This window comes from Lolium rigidum, chromosome 4 (genome assembly GCF_022539505.1).
Source record: "Lolium rigidum isolate FL_2022 chromosome 4, APGP_CSIRO_Lrig_0.1, whole genome shotgun sequence".
NCBI classification, from domain to species: Eukaryota; Viridiplantae; Streptophyta; class Magnoliopsida; order Poales; family Poaceae; genus Lolium; species Lolium rigidum.
The window spans coordinates 56,320,467-56,335,012 of record NC_061511.1 but is presented as its reverse complement, the minus strand read 5'-3'; the positions used below and the strand labels follow the sequence as shown (position 1 = coordinate 56,335,012).

Here is a 14,546-nt window from a genome sequence, read left to right as displayed (position 1 = left end):
ACAATTAGGCCATTTATATAAATTTTAAATTTTATTATTCAATATACCTACTTCTTTTCCTATTTTAAAGCACATGTGTGTTTTTATAAGGTTTAAAAATATTTATAAGAAACGAATCATGTGTTATTCCTATTCCATTAAGATAATAACATAAAAAAAACGATTATTCCTTGGCATATTGTCACCATAATTGTAACTTTTGACCGCCAATTTGTATTAAAATACATTTATATAATCCCACAAGAACATGCGTTGTGAGTGAACTTAATCATATTCGTGTTTCCAGTGTTAATATTTGAAGATGTTCTTCCGCAAAAAATATATATTTGGAGACGTTAATTGGTTTCCAAATTTGTTCTGAAAGTTTAACCTCTTATCAAAACAATTAACTGAATGGATGATTGCATCTTATGAGATCTGGTCACATACAAAGGTTGAGTATATATACTCTACCTAATACTACCTCCATCCCAAGTCTTAATGCCTATTTTTTTTTCAGAAAGTCCAACGAAGTGAAGTTTGACCAAATTTTTAAAAAAATTTATGAACAAATACGATATTTTGTAGGTACCATATGAAAATATATTTTATTATCTATCTAGTGATATTGATTTTGTACGTTTTATGTTAATGATTTTTTATAAAACTTAGTCAAACTTAACATAGTTTGACTTTCTAAAAAAAATATAGGCCTTAAGCCTTGGGGTTGGAGGTAGTATATTGGGAAATGGCAAATTGGTATGTCGGTCAAAACCTCTCCTCGGCCCATTAGTCAGCTTCTACTCCTAGCTTGCCCACACCCTATATATACACCATTACACCACACAAATGGCGGCAGAACTTTGAAACTAGCATCTCATTAAGTTTTACCAAGTGAACTACGTGCGCTTACCGAACACATACACATGGAGTCGTCGGGCGACACGGGACCATTGCACTCCTCGCCGACCCCGACGTCGCCACCACAGCCCTCGGCAACGACGACGGTGGTGCTGAGTCCGTGTGCGGCGTGCAAGATCCTCCGCCGCCGGTGCGTCGACCGGTGCGTGCTGGCGCCCTACTTCCCGCCCACCGACCCGCACAAGTTCGCCACCGCGCACCGCGTCTTCGGCGCTAGCAACATCATCAAGCTCCTACAGGTGATCAATGGCTTAATCCTTCTCCTTCCTCCCTAAAATCAATAGCTCCCCGAGCACGCGGCTGTTCGCTTATGAACCTACGGCACTGACAATGTGTGCGTGCACGCAGGAGCTGCCGGAGGAGCATCGCGCGGACGCGGTGAGCAGCATGGTGTACGAGGCGGCGGCGCGGGTGCGCGATCCCGTCTACGGCAGCGCCGGCGCCATCTGCCAGCTCCAAAGGCAGGTGGATGGGCTCAAGGCGCAGCTCGCCCGTGCCCAGGCCGAGCTCGCCGCCGTGCGCGCCCACCACGCGCAGCTCCTCGCGCTACTCTGCACAGTGGAGACGATGGCGGCCTCCAATTCTGCCGGAGGGCAGCACGATGGAACCTACTGCGGAGAGGTCGTCGCCGGGAGCGGCGGACGATCGCAGATCGCCACGGCAGCCGCACGTGGCGGTGCCGCGCCGGTGGACGCCCGTTACGTCGTCGACGGCATCATGGAGGCTGGCACCGTCGGCGCCTGGGCCGACGAGCCGCTCTGGACATGAGCGCGCAAACTAGCGCTGGCATTGCAGCCGTCGCGAGGTGTTAGATAATTTAGTCAATTGCTACTACTCGCGCATGATTGTAATTATATATACTTTGTTTGACACGATCGATTGGTACTAAGTTAACCAAAGAGTTAATTTAACGAAATTGTTTGTGTTTAAAGATTGAGGAATCAAGAGAATTGTAACTTACTATACGGAGTAGAATAAAGTTCAATGCTTCATGTTGAAGTTCCAACAAGTTTGACCTATTTGATGTTATGACAAGTCTCAATCGAGGCACAAAGTTCTACTCTCGTCTCTCGGCTTCTTCAATAATGGATCGAGTAACTGCGAAAATGATCGGTGTGGTTCATTCTTTTTATGTGATGTTCGGTCAAATCGCATTTCATCATGATCCATGGACGTCATTCTCAACGAGGAAGAAGAGTGTCTTCACTTCTTGTCTTCTTGACGTCTTTGTAGTGACTCTCAGCTTCGCGAAATTCACGACTTCCACCGTTTTCACGAGAAAAAAAAATTAAGGAGGACTTCGTCTGATTACAGTATTCCCTGTTCCACATTATGGACATATGGTTCAGTAGAAGATATGATTCGTGTAGTAGTTCGATGCAAAATAATTGCATACCTGAGACTACTCATAGTGGGAGTAACATAGCTAGTAACATCATACATCACAAAACATTTTGATGACATGGTATGCTAATAAATGAAGAAAGAGAGTGAGGTGATAACTAGCTATGTTACCATAACATCACACACCTCAAGGCAAGATGAGTCTACAACATAATACATGATACAATGAATGACACCACATATAATTTACTACCCACTAGTATGAAGGTAGTAACCTACACTAGTAACATGGCATATGTTACTAGTCTAAGTTACGCCCCACTATGACCAGCCTCATAGTGGGAGTAACATATCTAGTATAGTATCACACATTTCAAAGCATTTTGATGATATATCATGATAATAAATGAAGAAAAAGAGTAAGGTGATAACTAGTAGCTATGATACTATAACATCACACTTTTCAAGATAAAATGAGTCTACAATCTAATAAATATAGTATGATACCACATATAAATAAATATTCACTATGAAGGTAGTAAGAGCAAGTACAATAAGGTACAGTCAGCTGGCTATAAGAGATAAAATATTATAAGTTTTCTTAATTGGAGGAGAGAGGTTAGAAGAGAGAAGAGAAGTTGGCTCTTATCTAATAGTCAGCTCTAAAATGTGCTTCTAGGCACTATGTGAGACTAAAAGGTGGATCATATATTGTAAAAGTACTACACTTTTATAGCTTACTATTGTACATGCTAGCTATAAATTAACTATATATGATGTGGTGAATTGTTATAGTCGTCTGCCAGCTACACTGTTGTTCTTGCTCTAATATAGATAGTAACATGCACCAACTACTTTATTACTCCGCACTATGACCAATCTGAGTAGTTCATCTCCAATAAAGAATACCATTTGCATCATCTCAATAAAAAAAACAAGACCATTTGCATTATTTAAAACATGCATGAACCGCGTTGAGCCGTAGAAAAAAGCTGGCAAGAACTACTGTTAGTGCGTGCTGCTCTGAACATGGTACGAACTGTGAAAACAGCTGAATCTGTACTGTAAGCAACTAAACCCTCCTTTTTGCCAGAATTCCCTATGCTGTTCGCCGTTTGCTAGACCAGCTGATGATCTAGATGCCACGTACGTACATGAAAAGGAGCGCGTATTACTGGTCAAAATTCATCACCGAAATTTGCATGTTCTTTTCCTTATGTGAACATCATCAGTCAGGGTGTGTGAACTGGGGTCAATCAGTGTCTGCTCATAGGGGAGCTTCTGTCTAGAGAACAAAACCAATGATAATCTTTTTTTTAGGGGAATTTTTTTAATCAGCTCTCAGAGTCATTTACAAGTCTTGATTACATAATTTCCTAATGGCTTCCGGCACAGGAGCCAGCCAGATATACCTACAACCATGGACCTTAGCTTGCCGTGCAAGTTCGTGAGCACTGTATTACAACGTCTAACAATTTTGCGAATAATACACCCTGGTAGAGCATTTCTCAGCAAGCTAATGTTCTTGTAGACATGCCAAAAACTGGAGCTGTTTTCGGACATGTTGTTGGCCGTCGAAATCGCCGCCGAGCAGTCAGACTCCAGTATTGTCGGGTTCAAGTTGTTGTCGATAGCAATCTTCAAGCCTTCCCAGATTGCATTTGCTTCGGCTTCTTCAGCACTTGTGCATCTTCCAGTAGGCTCGCAGCAAGGATGATAGTTCCTGTATGGTCGCGAGGGACCACACCAGTAGTAGACTTTTTTGTGTCTAGGCGGTAGCCGAGCGTCGACATTGATTTTGATTTCTCCGGCGCTTGGTTTGTCCTAGGTCATCCTCTTTTGTTTGTTCCTGTCAGCAACATGTCTGAAGCATGTAGGGGAGTTAGCGTGTTGTGAGCTGGCTACTGCCTAGACACAAAAAAGCCAAACCTGATTTATTGTAGTTTGCTGCTACAGTGCCTTGTAAGAAATTGTTGTAGCTAATGAGGAAGGTGGCGGATCTTGTGATGGACTCTTCCCCCTTTTCATGATAGCTATCACATCTTAGGTGTCATGATCTCCACAATAACATCAAGATATTGCTCCTTTGGTTCTTATCTACGTTCATCAGCAGGTTCTGAAGCCACTCTGGGCCGGAATAGCTGAAATCTCGTTCAGGAGGTAGTCTCCAGTGTTTACTCATTTCATACCGTAGGGCTCTGGCCTTTGTGCATTTCACCGTGGCATGATGACTATCTTCTTCCTCCTGGCCACAGATAGTGCAGGTGCTGAAAAGTTCAAGGCTTCTTTTCATTTTATTGTTGTTTGTTGGTAGGTTGTCGCGAGCCACTCTCCAGCCAAATATTTTAACCTTCTTCGGGACATTCGCTTTCCAAATTATATTGCATATTTCTCTACTGTTGTTTTGGTTCATGTTGTGTCCTGCGTGCCATTGAACCCCATGTTTGAAACTTGTGTGCCAGTCTATAGGCGCTCTTGACTGAGAAGACACCTGAGGGATCATAATGCCAAGCAACAAAGTCATCACAGGCTAGCAGGGGCAATTTCAGGTCCAAAATCCAATCTGCATCATAGTCATAGCAAAATTTCCTGACTAGTTCTTCATTCCAAGAGTTGGTTTCATGTTTGCTCAGCTGGTTTAGCTGTCTGATCGTAGTGTTTGTTTTTCCAGGGGACACTTTGAGGTTGTAATCTTTTGGTAGCCAATTATCTCTCCAAATGCTGATAATTTTTCCACTGCCAACTCTAGTCACTAACCCTTCTTTGATCAGTTCAAGGCCGTGTTCGATGCCTTGCCAAGAGGGAGAAGCATCACGTCTAAAAACAGTATCAAGAAAGTTTCCACGTGGAAAGTATATTGATTTGATGAGTCTGGCACATAGGCTGTTTGGGTTTTTGACTAATCTCCAACATTGTCTGGCCAAAAGCGCCTGGTTCATGAGTTTACTATCTCTGAAGCCCACTCCACCAAGATCCTTCGGGTTTGTGAGGATATCCCACGCAGCCCAGTGGACTCTTCTCTTTTTCTCATCTTCTCCCCACCAGAAGTTGCGGATGATTTTCATATAGTCATCATGGAATCCTGCCGGCAGTTTCAAAATGCTCATTACATGTGTTGGAATGGCCTGAGCAACTAACTTGATCAGTTCATCCTTAGCTCCCATCGACATAAGCTTTTCTGACCAGTTGTTCATCTTTTTGGCGAGCCTCTCCTTAGAAGGTTGGAATTTTCCTTTGTTCATGCGTCCCTCAGGGGTTGGGTAGCCAAGGTATTTGTCTTCAAAGTTTTCCCGAGACACCTCCAGAATCTGTCTCACAAGTTGTTGATTAGGTTCAGGGCAATTGTCGCTGAAGAGGATGGAGAATTTGTTGGCACTTAGTACCTGTCCCGAGCCCATCTCAAAGTCCGTAAGGGCCTCTTTTATCACAGCTGCTTGTTCGGACTTGGCAGCGAAGAAGAGGAGGCAGTCATCGGCGAACATGAGGTGCGAGATGCCAGGCGAATTTCTGCATATCTTGAAGTCTTGTAAATCTTTTTCCTGCATAGCATTTTTTATCACCAAGGTGAGGCTTTCAGCAACAAAGAGGAATAGGTAAGGAGATAGAGGGTCTCCTTGCCGTAAGCCTCTCGTGGGTGTGAACACTTCAGTTAGACTGTCATTGACTTGGACTGTGTATTTGACTGATTTCACACAGCACATAATCCATCCTACCCACTTCTTGTCAAAGCCCATCTTGATTAGAACACCTTCCAAGAACTCCCAGTCAACCCTACCATACGCCTTTGACAGGTCTAATTTGTAAGCACTGAAAGATTCATCTCCATTTTTAGACCTGTGGATTGCATGGAAACATTCAAATGCAATAAGGGTATTATCTGAGATAAGCCTACCAGGGAGAAAGGCACTTTGGTTCTCAGAAATCAGGTCATTGAGGTGAGGCCTGAGTTTGTTGATGATGCATTTGACTACAACCTTGTATATGACGTTGCAAAGGGAAAGTCAGTGGCGTCATTTGTCTTCGGGATGAGAATAATTTTGGTCATGTTGAAATCTTCTGGAAATGTGCCAACACGGAAGAAATGTTTGATAGCAACGCAAACCTCATGATTCATCACTCCCCAGTTTTTTTGGAAGAAGCGAGCTGGCAGTCCATCCGGACCTGGGGCTTTTAGAGGGCCAATCTGAAATAAGGCATCCCCTATTTCTTTTTCAGTGGGTTCAGCCAACAGCTCTTTGTTATTTGATCAGAGATTCTTGAAAACCAATGATAATCGTGGTTCACCAAGTTTCAGCAAGCCAGCACAAAGTATGTCTGAACCGGCTTAAAAGATTTAATTCAGCTCACTAACTGGATCTACTACTTTTGCACCACATGGGTCAGACCCTGTCGTCTCTCATGCTTTCCTCTGGCCCATTTTGTTTCTCTAGCTGGATTCATGTTTTTTTTTTGGAAAGCTGGATTCATGTTTGTTAACTGAATTATGGGGAGGTGTTTCTACATAACAATAGTTTGTAAATTCTATTTTTTGGCTACCAGGTCTTGAGATATGAAGTTAGATCTGCTGGACCATATGGTCATGCACTGCCGGAAAAAACGTGGCCACCGAGTGGGCCAAGCTTTGTTGTGTGTAAAAAGGCCACATAAAACACATGACAAACATTAAGAACACGGCAAAGGGTTTGCCTAGTATTTTGCATACCCGGTGAAGGTGTAATTTTTGGTACTGATGTTTTCCCACTGGATTTATGTGTACCTTTTGTTACAACTTTGTAATGCTAATTTTGTATGTGTGCCTTTGAAATACTCAAGATCCATTCACCCAATGGTGTTGTGGCAGTTGTTTTTACAGGAACTAGCAAGGTGGCCCTCGCAAATGCGAGGGCAACATCTAAAAAGTTATTTACTTCTAACTATTTATTTTTTCTATAGTGTTTTATATGCTGTAGATTTATAGAAGTAATTTTTATAATTATTAAAACTACCAAACCTAGTGTTTAATTAATTTTACCCAAATGATTTTTGTTACTTGATGCATATTCTTGGCTCAAATATCAATCGCCATGCCATATATCTGTTAATATCCGTGTTAGTTTCGCTTTGTGTTCGTATAATTGGCACACAGGCGTGCCTTACATATATCTAGAGAAAATTGTTCATATAATATTACAAAGCAAATTACGCATAAAATATTTTAGATTAAATAAAATTCAAATTATTACGCAATAATAAGGGTATAAGTACTTTTTCAAACCTTTGTACTATATACTTCTGCAATGGCATTGGTTCCCGGAGAGTTTCTATGTCCAACAGATTTCCTTTTGAACCATCTATTGTTATGACCACAATTGTAGCCATGAACTACATTGGGTTAAAAGGGTGAGAATGTTTCTAGTGATATTTATTTTCAGTTTGCTCACGGCCGGTCGAACGGAATTCTCTGAACCTTATCATAATAATCTACCCCTACTTTTTTTTGTGCGAATCTTTCTTCTCAGGTACATGTTCCCTTGAGTTGCGATATTTGCTATTTTGTACACAGGTATTTTTTTTCTCATGTCCATTTAGAGTTGCATGGACACATGAAGATGAAGAGAGCGTTTAAAAAATTTGGACACACTTGATATGTCTTACTATTTCTAGAGTTTGATAAGTAATATAGTTAAAAAAATAGAATTTTGTTTACGTATATGACATAGGTAGTCTACAATGTGCTTGCGTTTACCGGCACATGTCCTTGGGGAAAAAAATTGATTTTCTGTCCGCCGTATAATTATAGGACTCCTTCTCTTACTTGATATATATTGCAAGTATCGTGTAGAAAGCAAATCTCCGCTTTCCTGTTTGGCATGGAATCAAATCGCTTCCTATTTTTGCGAGTCTTTTTTATTTCCTACAGTCTACGGTCATAACATGTAAATCGATTGGGTAGGTAATTCTTTTTCTTGGAGACTACATGTCATTCCTTTTACTTTGAGATATTTTCTTTTAATTTAAGAAAGAATACGTGGACCCAGATGGTTCTTATCATGACATCCGTTTACTTTTGTACATATATTTATTGTACGTAATACTTCTTATCATTTAATCCCAGACGTTAAGATTAAAATAATTGGTTTATATATTTTTGGTATATGTGGATTAACTTGGTGCCTCGAGACGGCGGTCATATTTTGTTGATAGCCCATCCCAGAAACCCCCTACAAGCCCACCTGTATGGTGATAACCCGGTTTTGCTGACAACTATTTTCGAGCGCTTGGCATGTCAGTCTGTACACCGACGCCCCCTACATCATACCACGTGTCTACGATTTAAGTAATGCGTGAATCCAATTTTTGATATGTACGTGGATAACTGGATATTGATCAGATCCATTTTCTGGAAATTCCTGCCGTTGAGATATTAGTTATGTATATTTTGGCCACTACAGTCTAATTAACATTCGTACTTTTTTACCATCAGATTATAGACATACAATTAGTTTAAAGTTAAATCATAACTGGAAACCAATTTCAATATATATTTTTTCTTTCGTGGATAATAAACATAACGTGATGGTTCTTAGAATACTAATAGGAAAGCTAATGATAATTTTCCTTCCATATACAATGCACGTGGGTCTTTTTTTGTGTGGGGAACACGTGAAGGGTGTACATGTAATGCCTCAAGACTACTCCTTTTATTTTTCTTTTCAACGGAAGTTGACACGTGACATATAGCATGTCTATTGAGAACAAGCAAGTGCGAGTATGTTTGCCCCCCTTCAGAGCGCTCCACGATAGGTTGAGATGGCTGATCGGGCGAAGCAAGAAACGCGTGGAGGAATTGGGCAGGAGAAAAAACAAAGGAGAGGGAGTGACGCATCTTTTCCTCTCGAGCCCCGCGCCGGTGGGACATGCCAGCCTCGCTTAGCACAGAAGGCACGCATCCTTTCCTGCTCTCTTTGCATAATAAATTAGTTTCCGCTCATCCAGTTCATCGCCCTGATGCGCCGCCGGCCTCTCTCTCTCTCTCTCTTTGATAATTTCACAGCCTCAAACTCGCCGCCGCCACGGCCACCATCTTCATCTCTAGGCTTCGTGTGTCGCAACAACCCACCCAAAGGAGGCTAAATACGGGAAAAAGGTCGGGCGATTTGGTGGCAGCGGCGTCCTCGGTGGCGACAGCATCGACCATTCGACCCCCACAACGGTCGCAGCTAGGGATGGTGGTGGCGGAACTTCAAAACGGCGGCGACCTGCACTGTGCCCCTCCGGCAATGGTAACCTCCTGCTCACCTCTCTCCTCTGCCGTGTCCTAGGGTTTAGGGGCGCCGGCACCTTCCGCTGCTGCTCGTTCCCTGTTGGTGCTGCTACTGCAGTTCAATGGATTGATTTTGGACATTGATTATTTCCCTATCTTTCTTACTGCTTTTCAGTTTAAGCAGCGATACCAACATCTTGGGGTTGCATAGTGTGTTGAAGTTAACCACATCTCTCCGGCGATGCTACCTCCTGCTCGATCTGCTCGACATGACGGCGTCCAGTCGATGAGTTACCGATGGCAGCCCTGAGCTCATCCCCGCCCTGAAGCCAGATCCCTCAGATCCCAGGCCGCCCTGCTCCTCCTCCCTTGGGGCGGCGGCGCTGCTCGGTCCATAGGAGGCGAGAGAAGGCGGTCTGTTGTGCTCCTCTTCCCCTAGGTCGCCCATGCCATGTTCGATACTGCTGCCAACGCGCCAAAGAGGAGAGCAGTGGATGGCAGCACCTCATTTCCTTCCAGACCTAGGTAACCTGGCCCACCTCCGTCCTCCCTATCCTGGATCAAGATACTCAGACCAAATGGATATATATCATTGCTGAGATGTTGTATAATTAGTTCTTACTTCTAAAGGTAATTTACAACGCCGGGCTTGATTCAAGATTTTTTTTATTCCAGGGGAACTTAGCCTCAACTGAGCCAGTGGATCTCATTTCTATTTTGACGAGGCCTTTTTTTTCTCTGGTGTTTTAAGTGAACTGATTTGATCCAAAGCTTGATTCACACGGCTTGGAAATTTAGTTAAGCTATGCTCATGATAATTTGGTCAAATAGTGGACAACTAGCTTTATTTGCTTCCTACAGTAAATTAAATTTATGATATTTATCTGAACCTGCAACCCTGAAACTTTTATACTGCTAAAAATATCTAACATGTTCTTTTGCAGGTGACCTGAAGTTTACCAACCTTTAAGAAATGTTTCTATAAATCTGTACGTCACCCACAAATATATTAGAGGGTGAAAGATTGATTATTAATGGATATTATTTACTACTCAGAAATTGAAGCTCCTATGTCCATCGCAACATGCAACCTGTCCGTTGCTAAATAATCAAGTTGGCATTGTTAGCTCATGTACCACCCGTTCATGGCCAGAGGAGTGTCCAGTGCCTGGTGGTGGTATCTCGCTGAGTTTGAAATGGAATGGTTGGATTGGTTACTCTGTAAAATCTGTGTGGTTTAGTCAACTGTATTGTGGACTCTGGACTGCTCTTGTAAGTGGTAATACTAATTAATTTTATGTTTCCTTTTTTACCGTAAACTTATACAGTTCGTTATAGACCTGATGTTGTTTTGGTTTCCATGCTCGGTATTTCCAATGCACTGAATTTATACTGTTGTCAATTGATATGGTTATTGTTCTAGCTTCCATGGTCACTTGGTCTGTTATTCTTTGTAGCATTTCATTGATAACCTTTTTCTAACTATGACAACAAGAGCGGAATTTGTGCAGCTCTCCATCACATTCAGATAGATTGTGGGTATAAATCATAATTACATGATGCTTTCAGGTTTTTCACCTGGTCTTTCTTCATATGATGAACACCAGGTTATGAATGTTAAAATGCCTTTGCGTTTCATTTCATTGAAAAGATTTACATCCTCCTAGGAGGCCGAATACAAGACATAGCAAAAGAACTGTCAGTGCACATCCCAACTGGATGGCAGCACAACTCGTGAGCACTGAGCCCCTGCCCTAGCCCAAATCCTAAGCTCATCCTTGATGTTTTGCAGCAGGAGTTGCATGGATGGTTGGGCTCCTTCAAAGACACAAGTATTTCTGTGTTTCCATGTTGCTTTCTAAGATGTTGTATCTTAGAATCGATGTTTCTTCACTACTGTAGATAATTCTTGTGTTAGATACGTGTTGTTCCATTACCACTGTAGGAACACCTTATGCCAGTTGTTTTGTGCAGAGAAATCCGTTAAAACGATTAATGATGATGAGACTTGGCAGGAGCATTGTCCCGGTCAATACTTTTAATTATGAAAATGCATCGGCAAGCATGTGAGTTCTCCCTGCCTGGTTGTACTCACATTTGTTTCACTTGCTGATTCTAGAGCCTGCTACTTATGTATATTTTAGTTCCTTCCAGCTCCAGTTCTCTATCATGAGGTTACTTCACGAAACATAAGATTTTTCTTTTTCTACCTCGTGTACTTGTTGTTTAAAATAATAGCGGCTTGTGAAGTTAATTATATTTTGTATTTCGTGTTAAGGAGGACAGTTAATATAATTTTGTTTTGAGAGTGACAGAGTTAATGAATCTTCGACACTTGTGGTTGCATCTTGTTGTGGTGCAGTGTTGTAGCTAAATGATTTGTGTAGGCAATACTGGGTTCAGATTTGGAAGAATCTCGTTGATGTTGTGCCCTTCTGGTACCAATCCAATGATATGTGTTGACTGGATGATTGTTCTCACATGCTGAGCTATGCAATCTAAATGGCCACCTTCTCCAAAATTCATGCTGCCAGAGACTCAGGGGTCTTTAATTTGTGCACACACATTGTTCAAAATTTTGGAATGAAAGCCAAAACAGGGTCATTCATATATACTATGTACTGAGGAACTGAGCAAAGGCCTTGCTGACGTTTTATTATCAATACGTTCTGCAAGTCTTTCCTTTACGAGCCAAAATAAGAGATGATTCAAGACTGGAAAGTTTATCATGTTTTGATTTTCAAGTATTGATTAGTTGCAAATGTTTGGAAATGATGTAACACACACTAGCTTATTATTGATAGCATGATTTTAGATGTATGTATCATTTTGAAATGATCTGGAACAGATGTATCATTTAGGAAGCAGGTTCATATCTTTTGGGAGGATTCATTTTTCTTGCACGGTAATTCAAGTTGCTGTTTACTTTGTTTCTGTACATTTATTTATCCAAGTTTCTCAATAAGCAGACACTATATATAGTTAGGCATAGCTCATCCAGTGGGGTGAAGAGGAAGCCTGATATGATTGAGGAAAGTTCAGATTGGATTATAAGCAGTCATATAAGTTTTTGTCTTCCCGCAGCTCAGTGCATTACCCTCTTGCAGTTCAAACTAAAGATAACTTCTGTGGTGCCAGTTAAAGATGTCTTTGAGAGGTATTAATTCTGGATTGATGTGAGATAATTGTGATGTATAATTGCAAGCTTATCACGTGTAAGTCATGGGCTTGATGGAATTGTATGTCACATCATGCCTCACCGGCTTGCTCTGAAACATCCATGTGTTGTGACTGGAGAAGAGGATGTGGTGGTCTGGTCGATGCTCAGCCAAACTGAAGGACGGAATAGTGTGGAGAAGGAGGTAAAGGAGCAACGAAAGTGGAGAAAAACAAGAACAGACGAACCAGGCTTTGGACGAGATTGGACCGCCACTGTACGGTGAGGAGGCGCCCCAAGGGGCGCCCCAACCACTAGTAAAATATATGTTCATGTATATTACGTAACTTTTTTAAATCTTATCCATTAAAATTATAGATCTAACAGTTAAATTAATTTTGATGATGTGGATCAACGTAGTGTCTCTATTTTAAACCCTATATTGTGCTTTTAGTATATAATAGATAGATAGATAGATGCCGTATAGAACATCTATAATAGTAAAGACCTACCAAGTACCAACATTCACATGTGGGCTGGAAAATAGGTCCACACGCAGAAGTTACCCCCAGAAAAGGGTATTCCGAAAATTTGGACCAGTACTCTCTAAAACAACGGTGAAGCTGTAGCGACCTCACCTTTTAAGGTGTCGATCTCTGTGCGTATCTGTGCTAGTCCCTAGATCAATCGCTAGCACACACAGTACATGATGTAATACCAAGAAACAAAGGTCTTTATTACATCGTATGATCCAGAATTTACATAAATGATTACAAATTGCATAGCACAAGGCTAGCATGTCATCAGAGTTTCGCAACGAATAAACATAGACAGCATGGAGTCCTTCGTCTTCATGTGCCACAGGCGAGCATGTCGAGGATAGACTCGTAACCCTAATCATCGTAACTCACTCGCCTTTCAAAATATCTGCAACATGAAAAGTTACAGCCACGAATGGTCAATACTTTGAATGTATTGGCAAGATGACACTATAGTGGACTCAAATGGCAACCTAACACTTAAGTGTACATTTGGCTGGTAGAGCTCAGGCAATTTTGCGTAAAGCAAGTTTTCACCTATCATTTCTCAAAACATTTTCTCTTCTATTAAGCGGTACCATTGATGGAAACCAATGAACCTAGAATACCACTGATGGAAACCAGTGAATTCCTCCTACCCTTGTTCACCCATCAAATTTTTAATTTAAGAAGTTGGGATGAGGAGATTTTCAAACAGGATCCTTGTCAGTTCGCTCAAATTGTCCGTAACCGGGGACACGGCTAAGTACTTAGATCTAACACTCTGCAGAGGTTGTACAAATTTACCCACATGACCTAGTCTGTTCTTCTTCCATGATGCACATTTTGCTCAAATGGACAGATGTCGACTAGGACGAGACTTTTCCGGAGTGATCACCCGCACCATCCTCTACGGACCCGCTCCAACCTATATTCCCCTACATCATCATGTCGCGTAGGGGTCCGAGGTTACGGTGGTGCCAAAACCCACTTGGGCGGGCAGCGGCCTTGTCAGCTTACCGTAGGCGGGAAGAGCCTAGAGCTGCAGGTATCTGGTGAGACCCCTCCAGCGACGGCCGTACGGCTCTTCTGGTCACATGCTCGGCGGTGCGCGGCGTCTGCCGAAGTGCAGGGCGTGCCACTGACCTATACACTGGTCGGGGAGAAGGTGATGGGGATGCCTCGCTTGGTTTCTGCCCGGGGCATACATGTAGGCATTAAATACGAGCCTCGATCGGCTCTGGGTTATCATGACGAGATCGGCTCAGAGCCGATCACACCATGATCCGTCACGGGGTGCACGAGCGCTTGGTGGTCTAGCTTGATCAAGATGAAGCTAATGAGATCTACTGACGATTTGGGGTTTTCACGCATAATCGGATCA

General features: G+C 42.2%; 1 protein-coding gene across 1 annotated transcript; it reads left to right on the top strand.

Moving 5' to 3' along the window:
* The first annotated feature begins 905 nt into the window (after positions 1-905).
* LOC124647096 (LOB domain-containing protein 1-like) lies at positions 906-1,668 on the top strand. The gene is made up of 2 exons (XM_047187081.1): positions 906-1,139; positions 1,249-1,668. Exons 1-2 carry the CDS (start codon positions 906-908, stop codon positions 1,666-1,668), a joined length of 654 nt encoding a protein of 217 aa, XP_047043037.1.
* The last annotated feature ends 12,878 nt before the right edge of the window (positions 1,669-14,546 follow it).